The sequence below is a fragment of the Myzus persicae genome, unplaced genomic scaffold, assembly GCF_001856785.1.
Source record: "Myzus persicae strain clone G006 unplaced genomic scaffold, MPER_G0061.0, whole genome shotgun sequence".
NCBI classification, from domain to species: domain Eukaryota; kingdom Metazoa; phylum Arthropoda; class Insecta; order Hemiptera; family Aphididae; genus Myzus; species Myzus persicae.
In genome coordinates this window covers 179,699-207,424 of record NW_019103900.1, presented here as the reverse complement: position 1 = coordinate 207,424, position 27,726 = coordinate 179,699, and the positions used below count along the sequence as shown (strand labels likewise).

The 27,726-nt window shown below is 31.4% G+C and overlaps 1 protein-coding gene across 1 annotated transcript; it reads right to left on the bottom strand.

Moving 5' to 3' along the window:
* Positions 1 to 26,032, bottom strand: LOC111036103 (protein windpipe). The gene is made up of 2 exons (XM_022318004.1): positions 25,658 to 26,032; positions 1 to 2,314 (listed from the first exon to the last, which is right to left on the bottom strand). The coding sequence occupies exon 2, from the start codon at positions 2,298 to 2,300 to the stop codon at positions 474 to 476; it is 1,827 nt and encodes a 608-aa protein (XP_022173696.1). The 5' UTR covers positions 2,301 to 2,314; positions 25,658 to 26,032; the 3' UTR covers positions 1 to 473.
* Positions 26,033 to 27,726: the final 1,694 nt, after the last annotated feature.

Below are 27,726 nucleotides of genomic sequence, written 5' to 3'. Positions count from 1 at the left end.
AAAATATGGATATTATTTGGTATGATATTTTAACCAGGCAAAGGCTTGATTATAAAAACACATACCTAATCATAATATTATAAAACTAAAAAAATATTAAGATTTACTGGATGACGTATCTATATCATCTAAGTTGGTAAAGATACAAAATATATAAAATACGAATCGCCGATGTACCAACTGCGACAACAATGACACCACTAGGATCGAAGTTAACCGTTGAACCCAACTACAGTCGTCTTCTAGACTAGTGCCTGTGTACTAGAGATATTTGATTCGTATAATTTGACTTTGTGTTGTGTAGATGTATATTTTTTAAAATGGTCTGTTAAAACTTAAATTATACACGGGTCACCGTTAATACATTTAAATGGTAAACATACATTATGCTACGAATTTTACATTTGGATATGTGTTATTCGTCGTCGTCCAATAATATATATATAGGAGCCACTTCATGTTGCGTGGAGTACTTAATGGACGTTATTGATCGTTATTGGCCTGGAGGCTTTTGGAGTTTCGCACAATTTCACTATCACTCTGGTAGGAACGTCTTGGCCGCCGGGCGCTGTCATCGCTGAGGGCACCTCGTTATTTTTCACCGCATCCATGACGCTGTTCAGCAAACCGTTTTGAGCGTGACCGTTGGTCACCGGCGACGAAGACAATGCATCGTCTTCGTTGGGTCCGCTACTGTCGTCTTCGTCGTCGCTATCGTGGTCTCCCAGCAGATTCTCTTCCACCGAACTAGCCGGCGAGTCGTCACGTGCGTCCTCCGTGTTGGCCTGTTCGTATTTTATGTCTTTGAGCTCGACGGACTTATCATTGCTGGACACAATACTGTGACTCCGTGATTTTCCCATACACACGGCCTTGTACACAATAGCTACGATGACTATTAGCAATATGGCCGCTGTCCCAGCTATATAGACATTAGACTTTAGGAAATCAGCTACCTGAGTCTGGACGTTGTCTTCGTCTTCTGGCGCTTGCGCTTGTATCGTCTGAGAGACAATACCGCGGTCCATGCTGGATGGCATGGTCGATGAATTTCCATCGGTTGGATTGACCGAAGGTTGAACGTGAACCATTACTTCCTCGGTCGGGAGTATAGTGGTGTCGTCCGTTTTGTCTTTAGATGATATTTCCACGGCGGTAGTAGTGGGTTCTAATGAAGTCGTTTCGATTTTAGGAACTATAAATGTATCACCCACGTGAGTTTTGGTAAATACTTCTTCTTCGACTTGTGTATTGTTTTTGACTTCGTCAATCTGTGTATTATTTTGTACGTCTTCGATATAGGTATGTGCTGTAGATTTAACTTCTATCATCGTAATTTCACCATCACCGCTACCTGACCCCGAACCAGAATCGTCAATTTCTTCCGTTGAATGTATCATACTTTTATCGATTTTTAATAAATGATCTGCTTGGTACATGTCCATGGGGTCGTCTCCCATCATTTCTTTGTCTGAACATACTTCAAACATATCACTCAATGGTTTTCCTGTATTATCACATGTTATAGAATTTCCGAAAGCCACGCCCCTAGACGATAATTTTTTATCAATGTCCGAAAGTTCACACGTGCAGTTAATTGGATTTCCGGTAAGATCAATTGTTCGCAAACGTTTATATGCTTCCAAGTCTTCGTAGATGTATTTGATTTGGTTGTGGGCAAGGTTTACAAACTTGACACCGGAAGGTCCAAATTGTGAACCGAGTGCTTTGAGTTCGTTTTTCGTAGCGAACAAGTATTTTAAATTAGGTAAACTTTTGAAATACACATTTTTCAGTGTGGTCAACCCACATTCGGATAAGTCAAGTTCGGTAATAGATTCGGACACAAGGAATGAAGGACCCACAAAGAGTCTAGGGTTTTTACTTAATGACAAGAATGCCAGTTTCCGGTTGTTCGTGAATGTATTTCGGTGTAGTTTTCTAATTCCCGTACCTACAAGATTAAGTTCCACTAATTCCGGTAACCCATCGAACGCCAAATTTCCCACGTAGTGTATCGTACCCCCACTAATATCTAGATACGTAAGCCGCGGGAAGTGTTTGAATGCCTTGTTTTTCAACATAACAGTTGACGCTCGATCAGTTTCAAAGTGAATTCGGAGAATTTTTTGTGGCCATGCGGTCGTCATTTGATCCGGTAAGTCGGTACAATTAGCTCCTTGTATTCCATTCTCGGTGGTGAAACATTTGCACGGATGGGGACATGGTACTGTAGCGGATGCACTTGCAATAAACAAGGCAAACAGGACCGTAAATGCTTGCATGGCTTGTGGGATCATAACTGCATTTCTTCCTATAACAAAAAATAAAAATAAAACATTTAGAGGACTTCAGAATAAAATTACCATGATAATAATATTATGTCATTGTATTGATTTTGTTTTGTTTCGCAGGATGTATCTATTGCTAGAATTGATGTGCTATAATTTAACAATAATTTAGTAGAGAGTATAATAATATATATTATATTATAACGAATATAAAAAAGTATAATAAATAATACTATCATGTAATATTTTCTAGTATTAGATATTATGTTAAAAGTTATTCAAAACACGTCGATAATATGCATAGTTTAATCTCACAAAATAATGACCGCAGAACACATTAATTATCAGGTAACGGGGTGATTAATAAAATAAACGCGATAAAAATTGACGAGCGTTTATTTATAAGATTTGGAATGTGCTATCTATAATACTCGTACATCGTATTTGCCTATAAGTATCTTGTTATTTAGTAGCTTATAATTTGGTTGAAAAAATGTAATAATTTGTAAATAGTATTAAGTTATAATATGTGCAATGAAAATATTTGCGTTTAACACTGACGACAGGTACTATATAGTTGTGAATTGACAGACAAAATAGTATTTCAACGCTAAAGAATATTCTTAGTATTAATTCTACTCATAATAAATAGGTTTATGCATTTAAAATAATTATGATTGAAACTTATAAATTAATTACAATATTATTCATTGATTCAAAAATAAAATATATAACGTGCAAATAATAAAGATCGGCAAAACGACTATTATTTAGTAATTATTTCATTATGTGGTAAAAAGGCAAATTGATTATTGTTTTTAAACTATTGATTTATGTATTTATTTACTAAACTGTTCAATAAATCACGAATGTTAATTTAATAGATAAGGCCCAAAATATATTATAATATTAAGTCCCGAGTAAACTGAGGTGAAGATGCTAGCTGGTAAGTTTCCGTCTAATTCATATTTTAAAATAGGCATTATTTATATGAATAGTTTAAATACCAGTGAGACATAATAATTATTATAAATTTGCGATGATATAAAAACGGTATAGCTTTTCAGGCTAAGAAAGTTCAAATTAATTATTCACAGGATCTTTGATTAGATTATTTGCGAATAATACTATTATGTTCTCTTACCAATTATTCACCTACAAGCCAAGTCTCCTGTTTAAGATATATATTAGAGAATATTTAACTTTTAAGTTATAATAATCATATTAGTATTATGAAATATTTGGGTAATATATTTAGTGAACTGCAGTTTTTACCATCCTAGTCATATTAAAAATAACTAACAAATAATACAAAATATATTTTATTCGTTATAACACAGAATAAGGATCATAAGTTAAGTCCAATAAATAGTTTTAACAGATTATTTTATTTAAATTAATATAAATTATTACTTTATCAAAATGATATGATTTAATATATTATTCTACTAACGAAAATGTATAGATTATAATTATTTTACATTTCTTCGCTATCAAATAAAACATTATACAACTTATAAAATAATAATATAGTAAAATAAAATGCATAACACCGATTGGATATTTCCGACATTTCACTTCCTCTTGTTAACATTTCACATATATTATAACCCATAGTTCATAATTCATAAGACTTTAATCATATTTTGTATTTTTAATCCTTTTTAATGATTTCGTATGTGGTTTTACAGTATTATTTAAGGCACATACATTACCAAACAAATGTAATCTATTTAGTACACGAGTCATTGTTATTTTTATATTGCCACAAAAATATATTCTTTCAAATGACACTTCGCTTAATTAAAACAAATGTTTAGAATCAAGTCAAAATTATAGAAGATAACGCGAATTTCTACTATTGTCACAATTTGTTTTTAAGTTCAGAAAATGTAGGATTATAGTTTTCAATACCTTTAGTAAATAGCATTAATTTAATCGATTAGTTTTTTGTTTCAAATCCCACAACTACCTATTATTTGTTAAAAAATTTTGATTAATAATATTATAATACAGCACTAATATAATTATATTGTTCGTATAGACATACAAATATTATTATGATGCACATGTTCAATAACATTGAATACCTATAATTATATTGAACGTATATTTACTTGGGAATACGATATATTATAATATTCATAATATTATTACATCGAGGTATAATGATACGACTTGACTGAAATGAAAATGAACGACATAACCTAGTGATAATAATACACTGTATATTATAATATTATAGAGGTTACCGAAATGAGTCCCTCTTAAGGCACAACGATATTATATCATGATTATATTCTAGTACGTTTTCTAGTGAGTTGTAGTCAGTTGGCAACCAATCGTTGCACTTAAAATATATAATAATAATACGTTGCAGTATGTTTCACTAGACTTGACGAGAAGTATTGAAAACGGAGTAAACGGACAGTTAACGATATTAATACTTATTATATTGTACGTACATAATATTATTATACACACGCGGTATCGGATTGCTCTGAGATAAAATTGGTTCAGTTAGAATATTAAAAAAACTAGGTACGTTGATAACATTGAGCGAATAAAACGAGCAGCAAACTGTAATTAATTGTACACGCGTATATTATTATATTTTTCGCCACAATAATCCTCCGGATAATATTATTATTATTATAATTATTATTATTTAGGTATACTGTTTCGTTTCCTCGGCGACACTCGGATTCGCCTCGAGAAAAAAAAAGAATGAAAAATAATAAAATCCTAACTGCGGTACAATCGCGACTGCGGTTGCACCACAGTGGTCGTGTCTTCTTCCGAAGCGATTGTGTGCAAATGGCAAAAGCACGTGTGAAAAGTGAAACCGGTACCCATCTACTGCGGCACAGGTACACACGAACCGCATTCGGTAAAATCCGGTAGATTTGCATCGGCCTCAGCAGCCGAACACGATGCATTAATTCATCACCGATGCAGACAAATAGGTCGCGTATAATATCAGAAAACGGATCGTCCGAATATCGTTTCAAATATAGGTATAGCTGGTATATGTCATGGAAAACCGATCGTGACAAATTTTCGTATACATGCTCGCGGTTATTACCTATAGGTGCCCGCAGTATTATGGCTATTGCAAAATCTCTCGGCGACTCAAACGACGATTCAAATTTCACCGACGTGTTGGCAAAAAAAAAAAATCCGGACGGTTAACCTGATTCCGGCATAAGCAGTTTTGCTGCGACACATCACTATTTAGGTATATGTCGGTGGTGGGGTAGTGGAAATCAAACAGGTAATCGAATATTGTTTTGTCATTCCAGACAAACTGCAGCCTATAACATTATAGCCTAATAATAATTCAGTATACATCGGCCATGAACCTACTATGATATTATATTGATATACAGAGTGATTTACCGAGCTCGCACCTTTTCCCACCCTCCGATCGTACAGTTTTTGCAAGAATTATTTGACTTTGTGAACCAAGCACAATGTTATAGGCCCTGATAATGAATTTGGAATATTGGGGGAGGGGAATATATGGTGATTTGAAAATTGTAGTGATTAATCCATAACGAATTGTAAAAATGATCTAAGTTATAATACATACAGGATCCAATACCTGTATTACGCCTCTATTTTAATATTTTTGTACAACCATCTTTGGGGACTATGATAAAGCATTCCAGCTATTGACATGGAAATTTTAATAACTGAAAAACTAATTGTTCAAATCTTGAATTATGTACATCTACATTTAATTGTCCACTTAATAATGTAGAGTCAAAAAGGTGATTCTTATTTGAAAAACAGAAGTTTGCATCACTACAGTAGTGTTTTCTTTAAGTGCAGGTACAAAAAGTCTCAAGAATTTTACAATAGGTGCATTTTAAAAATCCAAAAATCTTCTTACGAATATCTGCATTATTGAGGAACAGAAAAGGTTGATATGGATCACCCTGTATATACCTATATACCGACACCGACAATAGAACTAGAGTAACGTTACAATGTAATAATAATATTACATTTTATGGTAAAATATTGGCTGGCCGGCTGTGCTGTTTATTCCGACACAATTTCGATACATAAATTTGTATTCCATTTTCGAGTTTTCATCAACTAAAAATGCAATTAGGTAATCTAATGTCGGACGAGAGCCATTGCACCAGTTGAGCGACTGTTACTACGTCTCATTAGTCGATTCCGTCGACCGTTTTCCGCACAGTTCGCATACATAAAGTTCTTTAGTCCAAAAACGAATTTATAATTAATAGTTTTTGTTCAAAACATAATAATAAACGGCACTAATACGCGAGAATTTAAACTTTCTGAAATATGCTAGTAGCGTTTTATATTCCACACGCGTTACTTATCAAACGCGAACGTTAAAAAATAATATAATGCGTACTGCGTACTGCGTATAATTAATATATCATTAAAAAAAAAAATGTTTTTTGGCTAAGTTTAACTGTCATCACGACGCTGGTAGTCGTTGGTCTTGACGACAAAATTCTTTTATCCCAATGTCATTCGTGAATATCGTATCTAATATATCGTTCACCAGTAAGTTGTACAGACTACAACAGCCAAAGAAACAGTCTCGACATTTCTGGTTGTTCTCGAACACACGGCACATTAAACATGCAATTCGTTGTAGTGTTTATCAGCTTTACTAATGTTTATGTCCCAAGTCCATACGACAGAACGTTTTCCTATAGTTTCACAAACGACAAAAACATGTCTAACTGTAACGATAAGGGGCCTTAGACCATATGCTCATATAGTGCCTGCTATTCGGTTTCATTACGACGTTTACCTATACACGAATAGACCACGGTTTTCTGCTTACGATTTTCCATACTTGACATATTAATACTCGCGTATTTTTTTGACTTTCTGCAACACTCACTAAAGGACCGAAATATTGTATTCAACCCTGTATTATTTTAATGGGACACAATAATTTTAAAACTAACTATACGGAGTGTACTCGGTTGTTGGACTACCATTCCAGAAAGTTATAAATATATACATGGAACAGAGTTAAAATGATTGAGTGCGGTATGTTTATTTAGTTTAAATTATATTAACTGTTAGATACTAAATTTAGGTATTATGTAAGATAATGTTTAAAATTATATTTATAATATTATCGTCCACGCATCATAATACGGAACGTTTAAAAGCGTGAAAAAAGTTTATTTTTTTTTAATTGGAAAAAAAATTGTCTTAAGCACAGAAAATATATTTTGATATTATGCCCTGTACTAATATATAGGTATGTCGTTGCCATTATTAAAAATGCATAACAATACATCACGAAATGACATTTTATTAGTATTTCATATAATTTGTACTGTAATGTTTCAACATCAAATTATTATATACACTATCATGTGCATGAGACATCGTATTACGGGTGTACTAACAAAAAAATAGTTCTTGGTACATTCTAGTCAACGAGATTGAAAATTTAATCGAATCGATTTTTAAAATGATATAATAATAATAAAATTATTTCACATGCCTACAAATCTACAATGCGTAATACTATGTACCAATGTGTAATTATTATTATGAATACTGAGAATTTATTAATAAAATCCAAAAGTAGTTAAATTATACAAGTCGAGATAACAATATGGCACTTTTAAAAAGATTAAGAAGAATTTCTAAAATGATAACCTTTTTATATACCTAAAAGTATTTAAATAAAATATAGTACTCGAACTTTTATTTATAATATCATGTAACGATGGACATAAAGGTATACTGTTTATCTCATTAACCGTTTTAAAATATAATGGTCATACCGATTATATTAAAAAATTAAAAACTAGTCTATTTTACCTATTTCGACAGATGCAGCGTGTAGGTATTTAAGACGTTAATTCAATCGTACGTTGTGTAGATAGGGCTCGTTGGAACGAAAAAGAAATACTATTATACTATGCTATGGTATTATTCATCCAAAATTAATTAAATCCTCTCACGCAATATATTCAGATAAAATAACTTTAATGGATTCAAATTGAATAAGTTTAGTGCATAATAAAATAATGCTGAAATCCAGAAAAACATTAGCTAGAGGAAAGTATACAACGCAAAGGGTAGTTTATTGAAATATTCATGTTGGTATGAGTTTAAATGAAAATGCTATTAGAAAATACTCTGCAAATGGAATAAATATCAAGCATAACAAAATATATGTACTGCAGAATTATGTTCGACTACAATGATAATATCTAACTTACTGTATAGCGTGGAGATGAAATACGTCTTAACAGTAATGTAAAACAGATGAAATATAACATTTTTACAATATAATAATTAGGTATTGTTGTAGTACTTTATACACAATTTCCATTATTCCAATAACAGAATATTATTATGCAACCTGAGATGCACCGTGACTAAGAATACAGATAGCACGATGACTGACTATTCCTAGTGATAACTGATTATTATAATTTAAGTGCCGTTGCATTTTGAACATTATAATTCAATCGAGTACCTCTCATCGACGACATGGGTAAATGTTTTTTCGTTCCGTTTGGTTTTAGTGTCTTACTATACATATATATATGTAATATTATTAAATACATATATGTATAATGTATATATGAGCGGTACATATCATTATAATATCTGTGGTAATGTTTGAACTGTACCGGTTATAGGGAAGTTATTTGTCCATATGACGAACTACTATAATACCGACAACTACACTCGAGTACGACTCTCCTGCAGTCACTATTTAACTACCTGTGCAAAGCCAAATGGCGCATTATTATAATGTTCTAAAAAGTGCAGCTCGCCTGTCATTACCGCCGCCGGCGATCGAGGCGCGCTTAACCTAACCGTGTTAGGTACATACGTCTACGCAGCGCGTCAAACAAAGTTATATCATCATTTTTCTTTTTGTCGTCGGCCGAAAAACACTGCAGACTCCACCCATTGACACGATTATGCGAACCTTGGTCGTATTACATGTACGAGGTACAATGGTCATGAGTGTTTTATTGAAAATGTAAAAAAAATTGCGTTGGCGTAATGTAATTATTATACCTATTATCGCGTAATCGTTTTGAAATCTTGTGGTTTTAATCTCAGATTGATGGTGGCAGATTGTCTTGCAATTTTTATAATTCTCAACAATTAAGAGTCATTATTTGTCTTTTGGAAGGTAGAGTTACAATAAGAGGACAAAAACCAAATGGAATGATTTATTTTTTTCTCAGTACCTAATAGTATGGGGTATGTCAAGAACTCGATGTAGGTACTTTACAATGGAAACTCATTTTCTCTTAAAAATCTATACTCGATAAACTTTTTAAAACTAATAATAAATAATTATTTAAGGAACAGCGAGAAATTTTATTAGATTCCACGATATTATAGTTTTTGGCATTACTGTTATTATATAGGTATTATTACATCAGTCGGAGAGACATATCTACTTAGAATTGTATCATACAGGATCTTATTTTTTAGCTCTCCCTTTTTCCTTTTCCAAATATAGGTTTATTTTTGACAGTAAAAAAATTTTTTATACGCCATGTAATAATTTATGTAAAATAATAATAAAAATAAACACGTTTTATACATAACTTTTTGAATTTTTGTATTTTAATTTTTATAGCTATTATTTATGTAGGTATACGTAAATATAAACTCGTATTTTAGTTATATTTGTATATTAGTTATTATATATAAGTTACATTATTGTTGCATAAATGTTTTCATAAAAATAGCAAAAAAATAAAAGTAAAACATATTTTTACAAGCTTTAAAGAAACCAAACTCATTAATAACGTCTTCCAATTTTAATATCCTGGGGTGATCTAACTCAATAGGTACACAAATGCCAATCTTAGTAATCCTCATCACTTATTTTTGACCGAAAATAACTTTCAGTTATTTTTTAAAGGACTGATTTCGATGAATGATAACAATTGATGAAAAATAAAAGTTTAGGTATGTAATTATACATAATAATATTATAAGTACCATAACACCATGATTTCCTCGAATAAAAAAAACTATGATATATTATTTATAATTTTATAATCATTTTTCGAAAAACAATTAAGGTATTTTACGTACTATGAGTAGTTACTCTCGTCCAGGCAATCAACTAATCATTCGGTTATTACAGACAAGTATAATTATTGATTAATTTGGTTTTTTTATTTTACTATTATTTGGGGGGGGGGNTTTTTCAACAAAAGTACGTTTTTCCAGAAACCCGGTACCCATTATGTTTTATGAGCACAAACTTGTTTGTTGTCTTTTAACAAGTGCCTACACAATATTATTACAGTATTTTCTAAAAACCATCTGTGGAACTAACATAATAATAATTGTTCTCAAATGCACACCTTAAACGCCGATCGGGTCATGTCGACACGGCACGTACACACACACGCACACACACACACACACACACACACACACACCATTAGGCGCGTGTGCTTACACGATGTTATATATTATTATTATTGTGAAAGCCGACCCTTAAAAAACTTTTTCCATTGACCGGTGCCTAGCTGCGCGATGCGTGTATCCGCGGCGCGTCCGTCTGTCTCCGATTCCGAGAACCGAATTTAATGTCGCATATTATTTTCGCGTCCAATGACCACTCATTTACCATTATACACGATACACGGAGCTCCACCGTAGGTAGGTATATATTATATTATGTACACACGGCAATTTACTAGTACAGCCGTGTCTACACGGGACCCGTCCGACTGGTCGATGGCAAATTTCCTAATTGGGTACACACAGTTTTATGAAGAACGCACATGGGATTTTTTATTTTATTATCATTATTACTATTATTTATTCTCCTTCGCATGCATCAGCCAGCCAGCTGCACACGTCGTACGACAGAAGCGCATTTTTACTTTTCAGACGACGGTGAGCGAAATTTCTACGATGCAGTGGGTACGCTCGCGCGTTGCCGTTTTTTTACATTTCTGTTTTCTATATAGGTATACATCACTGCCTACTATGTAGGTACTTCCATTAAAAATAATATTGTCCGAAAAAAATTTGTATTATACGCCCGCATCCGAAGGATCAATAAACTTGGTAATTTTTTTTCAAAACAATGTTACACCGGATAAAAAAAATAAATAAAAAAACCATGCGATGAATATGGACCTTGAATATCATTATATATTGTTTTGCAATTCAAAACCCCTTTTGTAGCCACAGTTCTATTATATGATGTAGGTATATACGAGTGTATGAAAAAATTACGCGTACCTACCTACATATTATTATTATTATATTTAAAAAAATCCAGTAGGCGCTATTGTCACCTAGTTCGTTAAACGCACATTGTACGAATTTGCATAGAACGCGCTCGTCTAGGTTCTATAAGCCGTTTTTGTGATAGTAAAATACACACGCGATTTTTGCGTCCATTGTGTCTCACTTAATAATTTGTTCGGGTGTGTCTATGTGACGATCAAGAAAGCAGACGCAGTGGACGAGACGACTTTTGCAGGTGAAGCGTATAAAACGAGCCTATTGCAACTTTTTCACACGATTATAATTTATAGTTTAAAAAAAAATCATGTGAACTGCGGAATATTTATTTTATGTTGAAAGCAAACAGTAATGACATGTAAATAAAAAATATTTCGTAGAAAGATATTATTGGATACCCCGCATAGTAATAATATATTGCGTTGTTAATCTCGATTCTTGTTTAATAAAGCGAATATAGTAAGTACCTACGTGGTCTTAGGTTTAATATTTTATACCATACATTATTATATAGGTACAGACATTTCTAGGCCGGTTTCGAAACGAGAATACCGAATTTTTCATACCTATATAATCATTAGCTCCGAGCCGAGTACGTATAATATTATAACCGATTACAATATGATTAGTGGCATGGCCGTGAATAACTGACGAGCACCGGTGGTGGTTAACCAAAACGTCCGTACGTTGTTTATGCAATGCTCACATTATCCGTTCGCACCATCGTCGAAATAAAATTAATTTCCAGCGTTAACTTTTCTAAAAATATTCAACTCCTGCTGCAGCCGATGGATTTATTACGCTATTATGTTATTTTTCGTTATTCGGTAATAAGATTATCTATTTAAGACATTGTGAGAACATAAAACCGGTACTATTAGAGATATTTTTTTAACAAAATCTAAAACCACGGTTGAACAAATCATAAGCTTTGATCATAATCTGTGCTTTCTGACTGTCCATCATTTTACCATTGGCAAATAGCAATATAATTTTTATCGGCATGTGCAATAATTATTTTTGATTATCGAAATAATAATATTATAGGTAGGTACGTACTCTTAGCAGCATATTCTTAAACTTAATATTTTGTACAAGTCATCAATATAATAATTTGTCAAGTCATTTATGGATAATAACTGCAGTGTTGTTAACTGGTATCAAAATGTTTAATTGTAACGTGTTTTGATTTTTGTCCTTCAGAATATTTTACGAGTGAGGCTAGTCGTATATTATTATGTTAAGCACAGTGATATTAAACCTATAAATAAATACACACAAACGTACAATACAAAAAAGCATTGAAGAAATAATATTTTTTTTCTCATGGATGTATAATGGACGTGTGTATACTTATAGGTACTTACGTATAGAACTGTTATGAATATGTTACACGAACAACAAAAGTACTTATTTCAAAGTTAATATATTATTATTATTATGACGTTATACACTTACTATCGTTAAGAAAAAAATAATATTATATCGTGTACCTTTCATTGATCATGCGCCGGTTTTTTCGGTGAGATTTATAATAGTTACGAAAATATACTATGCGCCTGGTCGACGCAGTAATACGGGTAGCTCAAGAGTTGGGAACCTATAAATCCAGGAGGTTTTCTGTATAATTTCAACCCGTAGGAAAAAAATCCAAAACACAAGCTGACATGCATTTTACTCGTATTTCCGTAAAACTCACAGTAAGACCACCTAGCTAGATCGTCAGCGCTTATAATACGTGCAGCATAACAATCCATAAAAAAATAGAGGACAAAATTGGAGAACGAACAAAAAAAAAATGTAGGAGCGTTTTTATTGTCTTCGCGTCTGCTGCAGGTTCGTCATTATAAGGAGAGGGTGGTTGAGAGAAGAGTATACGTTGGAGCATATTAAACAGGATTTCTATCCACGATGATGGTAACCGGTTGTTCGTTACGTCGCCGGCAGACGGGTAGCTGTCACGCATATAGTACAACGCAAGTGCGTCATAATGTACCCGGTTAGTGGTAACTGCTGCAGCAGTCGTCGTCGTCGCCGCCACGATAGTAATCGAAATCTAGATGAATTCTTGTACCTACATATATAGTACGCCTATACGGATGAACTCATACTGAAGTGTTTCGATTTTCCCGAGTGCTTTGTACCTACTGTTTGACGTGAGATCAATTAAAAATATTTTAAGCGATAACTAAAACACGTTTTTGAAACAAAAACATCCATTAGGTACTTGAATTTGATAATATTACCAACTCTGTAGTACATTATTAATGCCCAATGGGGGAAGGAAGGATGATTTTTCATTTACCTATATGCCACAATGTTTATCATCATAGTATGACTTTTTTTACATGCACAACGTCCTTGGGGCAAGTATTATAGTATACGCGTGTATTATTGTTGCACTCGTGTTCACCGCCATCATTTGTTTCGCTTTGGTCCGTCCGACCGGCGGCAAAGGGAAGTGCGGATCAAAACATATTTTCCCTAGTTATTAGTGTGGGTAAAAATACATCGTATAGGTAGCATATCAAACAACACTTCAACGAGACGAGAAAACGTATATCTACCTAGCGGTAAAATAGAAAAGCGGTGAGTTATTCGTTGTGACTATACGCATAAGCCGAACCCATAGCAATGTAGATAATATTATTTTAATACTCGTGATTGGAAAAAAAATCTGTTGAGCTCAACACCTATGATGTTTACACCGTCGGCCACAAGAAATTTATACTTTACTTGTCGCACAAATTGGCGCTTCAGGAGCAAACAAGTGGAATTTATTCGGTATATTGTTTCAAGACTTGAAAAAAAAAATACAAGTATCATTATTTGATATACTTTTTAAAAGCAAATTCTTTTATATTTTTAGTTCTAAGTTTTCTTTGTATAGGTACAAATTTAAAAAAAAGTAAAATTTTAAATTCGGTTAAAAAATATATAAACTCGTTTAACTAGTTAATACATACGATTTATTTATTTATTATTATTATTATTATTATTATTTTTTTTTTTTTTTATGTTGGACAGTTTCGTGAAAATTAGCTGTTTAATATGTGTGTCAAGGTAGCATGAATCAATGTTCCACACTATATAACTTTATGAATACTATGAAATAATATTATTACTTATGTGTTCAATACAGTTTACGTCTATTGATACGTATACGTCAATGATGTGAAATAAATTCATAAATTTAAAATAATTATATAAAAACGTACGATTCAATTGGAAATCAAATATTGTATTGAAAAACAATTTCTAGTGTAGCATATCATTCTGTTTGACTATAACTGAATTAATATGGCGTTTAAAATATTAATATTGAGCATTATGGGAGATAATATTACATATAATCTTGTAATTTGAATTTGTTAATTTTTTTTATAAACGTCAGTAAAAAGTTTGCTGTTTAAAAAAAGGATCATATTATAATATTATTATAATATGTTGCATATATCATTACCGATTTAATTAACGACAATATCAAGTTTTCTTGGATAACGAGAAATTACTGTATAAACATGGAAGAAGTTGACATTCAATAATAATAAAATATATAATACGATTTGAATCCGATTTTGTTTCAATGACACGAATTAAATTAATATTAATCTATTTTTTTCGATTAAAATCTTAAGAGTATCTTAGTTCTCGGTGCCTATAATAAATGCAAAGTGAATAAGAAAATGTTACTATTTATTGTACTCGAGTAAACTAAATAAAATTTAAAAATTCTATTCGGAACTATTCCGTAAGCAATTATTATCAATACTAATTGTTATTAATTTATTATAACACAATTGTATTTTATGCCTATTTGCTATAAACTCATAAAATTATTGAACAATAATATAATTAAGTATATTGGATATTAATTTCAAGATGGTTAAATAATCTATTCATAGATTTAAAGGTTATACTGTGCTGTATTTTCTAGACAGAATACTTTATTGATTATAATGATTATTAATACTATTATAATTTAATCAGAAAAAATATTTACCTTGTTTGTAATTTGTTAAGATTAGAATTACTTATCAAATACTAAAACTCGACTATTCGAGTACTCAGAACGACCTTTGTATAAACTAATCTAATAGTAATTATAATTCAAAACTATTGTTTGAACTATGAACTACCGACGTTGAAAACTCAAATAAGATTGAGGCAAACGATTAGTCCTAGCTATGTGTGACGTGTTATCAAATGACCCCCAAAAAATAATCATCTTAGGCACTTATTGAAATATCTAATAATGATAAGTTGAAAATCACATAGTCAAGGTAAAAATCATCAAAATTGGTATAAAATGTTTTGTGTGTAAATTATCGTGTATAAAGAAACGTACGAAAACCACAAAAAGTGTTTTTAACTTTTTGGGACACGATAAACCTAATTTGTATTTATTTTATCAAGTATAAGTAATCAGTGTTTGTCATTCGACGTAATAGTTAGGAACAGCTGGAACGTCGATTTCCTTGTTAAAAATTTAATTTGCATCGAAATTAAGTTCAATTTAGAAATTTCATGAATATTATACATAATATCTGTAATTATCATTGCATAATTATTTTATTCACATTTATCACTTATATAACGAATTACATATTATGAGCAAAACATTTTCTATAGGAGCAATATACCATTTAAAAAATGTGACATTTTGTTCCTTATAAGGTGCATATAATATTATGTTGATATACGTAAGCTACAAGAAGGTAAATAAATATATTATATTACACAATTAAATTACCGTACAGATTATTATGAAATCGCAGTAAATAAAGATGAGTTCTCAAAACTTTTTTAAAAGCTATACATTATTCAATAGAAATTTCATGATATTACAAAATCAAAAATGTTAGTTGAGTAGGTAAGTTAGATATTGTTTGATAAAATAATTCAAAGAATCTAAAAATAATTGCACAACTTAAAATGCACGAAAAAGTTGATTTCCACTTTTGAATTATATGTAAGATGAAAATATTTTTATAAATTAAATCAATTTTTAATAAATTATATTATCAGTTAAAAGAGTAAATCGTTTTATCATAATATTCTGAAAAATCAATGACATAAATACGGCGATAACAAAGTACCATGAAAAAAAAATAGTTGAATAATTAAAGTGCACACAAATACTTCCAATCATCTTATCTTGAAAAAAAGTCATAATATGAATTGCGTTCTGGAATGAACTATCTTGTTTATATTTTTTAGTGGGTTTTTTAACGACCTATAATTCACACCAGCTTATATAATAATTTATTAGTTAATATTATTGTTTTTTTTTTTGTTCTGATCCTCAAATTATGATTAATTCTTTATCGGTTTTATGAATTTCTATTTAATTTTGTCTTTTATACACGTATTATATTATAGTATAAAAATTATAACCAATAACAGCATATTTATCATATTATATTGTGTTCTATGTATATTGTACGATTTTTTTCTAATTTCATTGAAAAAGTTCAAATGTGCTTTTTGAAAAAAACTTTTCATTACTAGATACAAAGAGGTAATATTTAATAATTTATTTCAAAATATCAAACTGAACATTTAACTCACTGCAATTATACCTCAAATTCGACATTGAATTTGTATAAATGAATCGAAAATCATTTATGTCTTAGATGCTGCAGAATAAAAATTACTCAATAGTTGCATCCTGGACTCAATTCATTATAAAAGGTACATTTACCTGACTTGGGATTTGTCGAGATGAAATTTGTATGCACTAAATAAATCATTATACACATAACATCTACTGCAATGACCATATAAAAATTAAATTTATGTAACTGTTCATAAGAATAACATTAATAAAAATAAAAACGTAATGATTTCTAAAAAAAAAATTATTGCATATTATCAAATTGTGCAGCAATAAAAAGTAATTAGATTATATACCTAACCAATTTTAATGTTGATTAATTAAAGCAATAAAATATCTTAAACAGTAAGAAAAAAAATGAAAATCCTGCATGACTTCTTTGCCCCACCTATTTTGGTTTATCGTCAGAAACGCTTCTAAATATTAAATATATGCAAACACATAGTAAAAATACGAAAGCGCAGTTGCTGAGTTATTAATATGTATATAGGTACTAATACGGATAATAATCCTTAAAAATTGTTTTACAAAAAATAAAAAATAGATGTAATATTGGATACTAGTATTTATCAAGTATGGAAATAATATAGTAACAACTAAATATGGACATAGGTATTTACAAATTATAAAATTTTGATGGATTAATACCTATTAATTAATTAAAGTTTTTAAATCATAGCTGCCATTATACCTTCTAAGTCCATGAACCTATTAGCCCTACTCCTTAGTGCAAAAAGTTATATAGTTCAACAAAAACTCGTTCGAATTCAAATTTATCAAGACATTTTAGCATTATCAAAAAAGTCACATGATTCACTTTTTCGCAGAAAAAGTGTGATTCTTGTTGGCAAAAAAGTAGATGGTATTTAATACAGAACATTCCTAAAACGGTATGTTAAATCTATATAATAAAAAATACATGGTTTTTAATATACTCAGAAATTTAAAAAATCAGAATTTGATTACCTACCTATATCATTACAGAAAAAATAAGGTGCTTAACGGATCACTCTGTATATATGAAACACTTGTTGTTATCGCTTGTTAAAAAAAAAAAAATTTATATGGCTACTAAACTGGATTAACTTTTCCATAGTCGTATACACATATTGAACGGCAAAAGTCATATTTGCTTTCACTTGACATCCAATGTCGATGTACAGCACACGTGTCGATGAATCTAAATCTATTAGTGAAAAATCCATTAGCAGAATTATTTGTATTTTGGAATTTGTCACGTTCGGGATGTAAAACGTATGTTATAGAGCCCTTAAAAAAATGTACATGATAGTATCTAAACAATCGTTTGTATTCGTTTATATTGTACGTCATGTTCAGAAGCGACTTTCAGTTTTCACCGAACAAAAGACCAAAGACCACATGTGCACGCGCAAAACCATATATGCATGTACTGTATATAATAATAATAATATAATAATATATGGTCCGCCTACGGGGCCGTTTTCCCGTGTGCGGCCCAACGGGACAATGCGGGTTTTCGAGTTAATTGAACATTTTACATGGCCAGATGGTACCCACACAGCACTGCAGCTCATGTATATTATATACGATATGAAACACAGACCACGTAAATCCTGGTTTGTAACCCCTCACCGTACCAACCCCCCAAAAAAAAAAAGTAATAATGATAAAAGGTCAAATGTCATCCGTTTTGCTGTCATCGCGAGAGTATAGATATTACAACTTTGTAAGTATCTATTGCATACATGTGTATACGGAGAAAACGTGAGAAAACTCGATCGTGTGGGATATGACATTCTTGCAATAAATTGCCATACAGGGTGACCCGAAAACACGTGTAAAGGACCCGCACCTTAAGTGTTTAAAAGGGCACGACTGCAAAGTGTGATGTATTTCATATAATACTTTAATCTACATAATATGTATATAAGAACATGCGTGTATATAGTACAACTATGTTTCCTGTTGTAAATCATTTGCTCGTTTCCCACTGTCGTCGGTTACCCGTGGTCGGTCGGTCTATAAATTATTATAATATTTTAATTTTTAGTTTTTTTTCCACAGCGTGTCCGCCATGTTCAACTGCACACGTGAACCGGCCTGGTTCGTTTAGATAAATTGAATTTAATTACATAATCGTCAGGAATCGCACCCTTACCTTAGAGGGGCCAAAAACAATATTACAGACGAGACCTCCGACAATGATTATTTATTATTTTGACCTAACGCAATAATATAAATTGTAGGAAAGTTTCTTTCAGAATAAATAGAGCTGTATTATACCTAGTGATATATTACCGTAAGCATGCCTATATACTTTTATGGGACATTGGGACCTGCAGTATCTTTATCTACCTGTTATGTGTACGACTCGGAAAAGACTTAAACGATTGATGACAACAGAAAATCAAAATTTATTATACTGCAGCATTAACAAGCTATTGAATTTTCTAACGTGAACAAGATAGGTACATAATCTATGCGTGCAACATATACCTATTTTTTACGTTTTATAGCAGGCAATAGATTCTGATATCAAAAATTTAAATTTTTAAATTTTTTTTGTTGAGGGCACCACTACATGGTGTTCAATGCATTACAAATCAATTTTTGTAAATGAAATTATGGTTTTGAATCAATGTGAAGGTTAAACATATTAAATCGTGATATTTTTTAATCATTCGACCTATTCATATTTTAATTTTATAACTATAGCTAAATTAATATTATAATATTAAACTTAACTTTATTTTGTTTTATAAATAATAATTAAAATTCCTTTTAGTTTCTTATTTTTCTAAATAAATAATTAATAACGATATTATGTAACATATTATAGTTACATGGTAGTGTGGCCATCATTCAATTTTAATTATTAAGTATTATCATAAACAAAATATAAAATAATATGGCCACCTACAATAATATATAATTCTTTAATTTTTTTTATCTCTAAAAATAAGTAATTATATGTATATAAATATCACGAAAAAAAACCTTTTTGCGATTAATATTGAATAATATAAAATATTATAGAATTTTTTTCAAAAACTTAAGCGCAATACGTACCCAACAATAAAAGGTAATGGAATCAAAAAATTTAAATTGACTAAACGATTTTACTCAGGTTATAGCTATAAGTACTTCTATAATTTGTAGTGTTGCTGTTAGAAAGTACTTGAATGGCAATACATTTCTAAAAATGTGCAACAGCTCAGCACGTAAACCGTGAATTATAAAATGTAAGTACCCTGCGGTATAATGGGGCAAAAAACTGTTCGTAATCGAGTAAAACGCACGTGTCTAGACATATTGTGGAGCAATGATTTTAATTGAATAATACATGCATACGGCACATAATGTGCCATTAGCCAGTTCATCAGCCAGTATGATTGACAGGTACCTCAAGGGGTATTTTTTTCAATATTAACTGACAAAGTATAAATGTTGCGCTCGCGTGTCTGTTTATTGATTGACTACGAAACACATTCACAAGAGGATATCAGAGCACTATATTTTGTTTTCTCTCTCTGGACGAACCGTAACATGGGGAATTTTCGTTCAGCAGAACCAATCATGTGTTGTTAGTTTTAATATTAGAGTGAATTGACCTATTATCAAACTTAAAGTTAAAATCATTGCCTTGTTACCTTTAGGTGTGTAAGATGGTTTAATTTCACTGTATTTACTTTTGTATGCAAGTTACGACAAGTTATGAGTAGGTATGTTAAATTTTATAATTAAAAATTCTCATTTTGAACATCGCAGCAAAATTGAAGTAGCGTAAAAAAGTCAACTTAAAAACACAGATAATGTTCTTAACATAGATTTTAATGTCGAACTTAATAATATTAAATTGACTCTGATATCAAAGCTAACTACTTAGTTCTGCAACGTGAATTCGCAATGATGGACATCGGTCAGAAATAAAAATACAGTTAATAGTGAGCAGAAGACATCCTCTTAATACAAAATATATATTGTTAATCTGAATGGAAATAATGTTCATATTAGACTGCATTGTTTAATTTTATTTTAATCTTCACGTATCTCATATGAAATTAGTACACATTTTTTTTAAACAAAAATAAATATATTATATTTTCCCGAATTTTTTGAATACGTCTAGCAGCATTATTTATCATTATAAATGTTATGATTCTTTTTATGTGTTAAGTGTGTATGTGATAGTTTAGCTTAAAGTCGCATGGAAATAGATCAAAATTAGAAATGTTCTCTTGGCTCACATTCTGAATTACAAACTACAATTATATTTTATGTTACCACGCCTAAACATTCTTTTGAAATGGTAGTGGATTAATGGACACCATATTGGGTCATTTTTATCCCCTATACAATACATCAGATAAAATTCAGATATGAAACTAAGTAGAAAGGTTAAAGAAATAATATAAAAGATATCCCTCGATATAATATACGATTATGTTATGTGTATACAATAGAATCATAATTTATTTTACCTGTATTGTGGGTCAAAATATACGCGTATACCTATAGCGTATATAGCATCATTGTCACTTTCATCGACGATGTTAAAGGGACGGGAAACGGGTGCGACTGGTATTATTTTCAATCCAGCCATTTATATTCTGAATTTAAACTGAAATACCTAAACAGTTTCGTATGTCTAGACGTTGGATTGTGCGTAAAGAATCGGTGTCTAGAAGTAAAAATATTTGCAAAAACCAGTGTTTGCAAAATTACAACTAATAGTATACAAGAAGCGTCGTAATCCTAAATTTGTTTTTTATAATATATTTAAACATAAATAAAATATATTAAATAGTTTTCTATATTGCTTGTTACAAATTTGAAATGTTATACTCAATGAATTATTGTAATTGACTGACTTTAAAGAATCAAGAACCTTATACCTTATCATATAATTATTATTATTACTATTGTCAAAAGAAAGTATGCAGACAATATTATTATACTTAGGAATCAATGCATTTTTGTTTTATTATACTCAGATTGTTTGAGAAGTAAGATTAGCAATAACTAATACATTGTTTATTTTATTTAAATTACTTTATTGAATGTGAAGAATGATAGTTCAAATAGATATAGACAAGCGAAAAGTATGTGGCAATAAATTGGCATATCCTGGCCGTAATAATAACGAATTGCACTAACCGAAGACGAGCTATAAAAGAGTTAAAAAAATTGTTACTTTCATCTGTTACCTAGTCGTAATTATTGTTCCTCACTTATCGTTTGGGACGCCTTTTATAGTTTTAGAAAGGTAAAATCTACTCCTTCAAAAGCGTATTGTAGGTAGGTACCTATACTTTAGGTTCAAGTATTAGGATCATTTAATTATAATTGTATAGTTAAAATAAACTGAACGAGATTATTGATATTGGTTTTCAAATTGTACCATAGTAAAATCTTTAGTTTTACACATTATACTTTCAATACAATATATAGGTATAGCATTTAGATACGTCAGGTGACACATACAGTAATTTATTGTTGACTGTTTTCGTAGTTCTATAACCCCATGAGTGATGTTGCAATACGTAACATACGATTGTGGGCTAAAGAATAGAAGTGAAACGGTTAAAGTACAATATATTTTTAAGATGCAATGAACCAAAGAAACATTGAGTGACACGAGCTTAGCATGATAACATTTAATCACAAGTTACGGAAGCGGTGAAAGATTCAATTTTTTTACGTAATCATATTTCTAAAATAAACGAAATTTACGTTACGAGCCTAAAAAATACCACATTTTTTTAATACCTAATATAATTAATGTCTATATGTAATCTCATGCTAGCGTTACGTTTGATTCCAACCGTATGGATACTAAATTATATCTATATTATAGTTTACTTTTTTTGTACATTAACCTATGTACCTAACACACATACTATTGAGTTTATGGAATCATAATATTTCTAGCGGCGTTCTCTCTATAGAAATGTATTAGATTATTTTCTTTGTTATACATTTATTAATTTGAATATTTTCACAGAAAATTTCTTATCGGTACAGTGTTTTAAATACGATTTTATATTTAAGTTTACACTTATCACGGTTTATGATATTCAAATGCTTCGACAAACGATTAAAAAAAAAAATGGTATCCTAACGTTTAGTATGTTAACAAACGTATGTACCTTTGGCAAACATGTAACTGATTCGAATATTACCTAACATATTATATTGTAAATCACTTTAATTATGTTTGATTAAAATAAAATTAATTCATACATTCAATAAAATATTAACCTATACTACTGTAGATAATTATTTCCATATAGGTAATTCTGGATCCTTGTACAGGTAAATGTTTAAAAAGTGAAATTGTAATACTATACAGGTTCTTGTTTCGGTAGTTATATAGTTATCCATAAATATTATATATGATGTCCCGTGGTCTGTGTTGATTTATCCATAGTATATTTGTCAACACAGACTATTTTTTTAGAAAAATACATTGACATACTATATACAGTATACACCGTATATAATATACCTATACTTACATACGATTATTTTATTTATACATAGATACTTAGGTATATATCATACCTATAATAAATTATCTAAACTTCTGATTTTATAGTCTAGCTCTCATTTGGATTGTTGTAAGCATATACCTACTATATTGCAACCATAAAAATTGTATTTCGAGTTAATTAAATCTAGTACATACTTTAATTTATAAAATGATATATAATATATACTAAATATGCCATCATACACTATACATTGTACAACATTATAATGGTACTTAAAAAAACGTTATAGTCCAGTGGAATGATGATTTTAAATAGAGAGATCAAATTGAGAGTTAGCGGTACCGTAAAAATTATATTTCTGATCACAATTAAAATATATGATAGTAACCACAATGTAGTTGTAATTTGTAGTAGGTATTAATAATATTATGAACTACCTAATTAATATTATATAATTATGCAGATATAATATTATTATTGAGCCATTTATTCGATATTCATTAAGCAGGTTTTCACTAAAAAAACAAGGTTAAGGTCACGATCGGGGAAGTACACTTCCTGCTTATAAAGAATAATTTATTTTATTAAACAAAATTTTACAAACATATTTTAAGGTTAAGCTTAGTTTTACACCAGACTCGAAACAACACACGTACCTACTTTTATTACTTATTAATGATATACATGTTAAAATAACGATATGTTGACTTTAGTATTTTACACATTTGTTTATTATACAGCATGAAATATAAAGTAATTTTATTATAACGTGTATATTATTAATCCTGATATTTATCAAGTACATCTTGGTAAAATAACCAGAAGCAAACTCACATGTTTGGCCCACTGGGGTGGATTTATTTTAGCACCCCTTTCCACCGCCCACCCACCCACTAACTACTCGCCAACCATTAATCGCATTATTGCCAATATAAAATTTAGTTTCTTTTATAAAATACATAATTCACTATACTCAGCAGGCAGCAGCCTTTCTAGCAATTCAACTGTTCCAGGTAGAGAGATCTTATAGGTCGTAACGCTATTATAGTTATATATTTTTAAGGTATGTTAACCTAACCTATAACACTATTCGATTAAATTTGATTATAAAAGAATATTAACATTCTTACATTTAACTGTTTTGAACTAACAAATAGACTTATAACATGTATGGGTATTTTAATTGTGAGCATACAATCAATTTAAACCGTATTTTATTCTGCAATATAACATTGTTTTTTCTCTATATCCTTAAAATGAGTGAAACCGGAAGATGAAATACGTAGATTGTAACTTTTCCAAAAATCCTTGACCATGGTGAAAAGTGCCAACTATTGTTGTTGGCATATTTAATGGTTTTAATAGCCGGCCTTTATTCATTCGTTTAAATCGTTCTAATTTTAAATCTGTCCCAACAATGTGTTGTAATGTAGGAAAGTACAAGTTACTCAAATGATAATGATAAGTGTGGACACCGAAGTTTCACTAATAGGTTAATTATCATTGAGTTTATAAAATCAAACGTTAAAAATGATAATTAATCGGTTATCTGTTTGCGTATTATATAGGTACCTACTACCTACTATGTTCCGTTCGATTGCGGGACGCAAGAAGTCGTATCGCAATGAAATAATATGTACATTAACAAAAACAAACAATATTATAATATTTTAGCACATTATTCTATAGCTACGACCGGCCGCGAAAAAAAAGTACCTGAGTCGTAAAAATAACCGTTGCATCGGAACGCGCGGAGCGTAGGTACTAAATGTACTGCGAGCAGTGCACCAATAATAAATTCGCGCGTAAAATGCCAAGAAAATCGCGAGGTAGTGGACATATTTTCGGGGAAGAGGCGGGGTAGAAAGAGGGGAAGGACGAGCGCTCGCGAAATACAAAATAATTATTAATTATTAATAAAACACGATTGTACAAAATGTGATGTCTTATGAGGGAGCCCAGGGACATAATAACAATAGGTAATTATTATTATTATGATTGTTACTCACCGGAAATATTATAATGCGTGTTCCCAGTTCCCTCAATCGGCCAGAGGAGTCCCTTTTCTCCCTCGTCGTCGTCTTCTCTTCCTTATGTTATTACGGCTCACGAGTGCGAACAACGTTAATGATTATTATTATTATTAAAAGATTCTGCGACAGACCGCGAAAACGCTGGCACCTTGTGTGCGGCGCGTGCGGCGACGTCGACGGCGGCGTACGGTATGGGCGTGCGTTGTGGCGCGGGCGCGTGTGACGCGAGACAGACGCGGACGGACGGACGGACGGACAGACGGACGAACACGCGCGCTCGAGCGATATGGGATGCGATTATTTTGACCCTACAGACTGCGGCGGCATCGGTGGCGGTGGCGGTGGCGGTGGCGGCGGCGGCGGCGGCGGTGACCGGGCGGCGTCGGATACGGTCGGTGGTGGTTCGGGCGCGCGCGCTGGTCCGGTACGAAAAACGTGAATCAACTGGTGGTGGCGGCGGCGGCGGCGGCGATGTGGTGTCGCGGTCGAAAAAATACGATCCCCCCGGAACGCGTCGGCGGCGCGAGATTCGTTTTTTCCTACACGAGACGCGATCGGTCGGTCGTGTCTGTGCGCGTTTTCACCTCCCCGCGTACGCTGGCGGCGTCCGTCGTCGTCTGAACCGTCGTCGGCGGCGATGCGACCTTCGCTGACCCTCGACCGCAGCGCTGTCTGCCGCCGCTGTTAAACTTTTGTCACGTGCGCCTCATCATTATAATAGGACGTACCTATCCATCTAGTATAAATAAAGTATAATAGACGACGTATAGAGAGGTAAATGATAATGACAATAATAGTACCGTAGGTAATACGCTCTCGTTTTGTGAGCGATCGCATTGTTATTATTATTATCGTCATCGTCGTCACTATTATTATAATATTATCATACATTATTATTATTATAACATTGTGTCGACGTCGCGACGGCGATGGTGACCTACGCACGACGAACAGTCTTTTCCCACCGACTTTGGGCAGGGGATACTTAGTCTGACTAGTAGTCTGCAATCTCGTAACACTATTATATTATTATTTTCCGAGAATTTTATTCAACTCGTATCTACCGCGTGATCGACGTTATGTAATACGAATGACATTATATTATAACTACAATAAATTATTGTTATGCAAACATACGTCATTATGATTATAACCATACCGCAACAGGTGCTTGCTGTACCCGTTAAAGCTCAAGCTCGGGCACTTTCATGAATCGTAATTTTCACCACAGATTTTATTTGTTTTTTGGATATTTTAGATTAGTGTGTAGAAACGCATTCACAGGCCAATTTATAATAATACAAATTAATATAGTAGGCAAAAAAATAACAATTAGATTAATTAATGACAATTTAAAAGTATTATTAAAGTTAGTTAAGTTAGTTGCTTAAGCCAGTTAAGGTATAATTTAATTTAACAATAAGATTTATATTTGTTGATAATTATTATGGTAGGATTACCACTAGAGTATATAATTATGAAATTATATACAATTAAAGTAGACACGATATACAAATATATAATATATTGGTATATAATATGTATAATACCTCGTATTACTGATCCGGTGTCCTCGAGAATATCATCTATTTTGGAGAACGAAAAATATGCCTTGACGGGCCACAGCTTGGGTCACATATTTTGTTACTTCCATTCAGAAAAAAATGTTGGGCAAGAAAGGTCATCAATAATAATGTTTAGTAGGAGCAAAGATATTGTTCTACCCTCCTGTCTGAAATTCGAATTTATTGAATTCAAACAGAATTTGTATTTTTTTTTAAATTGAGATTGAATATATATTATTATATATATTGTTCTGTATTGTACTTTATATATAATTACTTAAGTTCGGAAATTGTGGCTCTATATAACTTTTTAAAACAAAGCACTTAATATTAATCAAAAAAGCACAAAAAAAATCCTAAAAAAAGCACCCTAACTATTTTAAAAAAAACCCACAAAAATTTGTATATATTCGCGTATTAATTTTGTTTTATTATTATTTGATATATTACTATGCCTATAATAGATAACAGTTAATTGTG

Coding starts and splice junctions, on each gene's coding strand:
- LOC111036103 (XM_022318004.1), bottom strand. CDS start 2,300: ATGATCCCACAAGCCATGCAAGCATTTACGGTCCTGTTTGCCTTGTTT.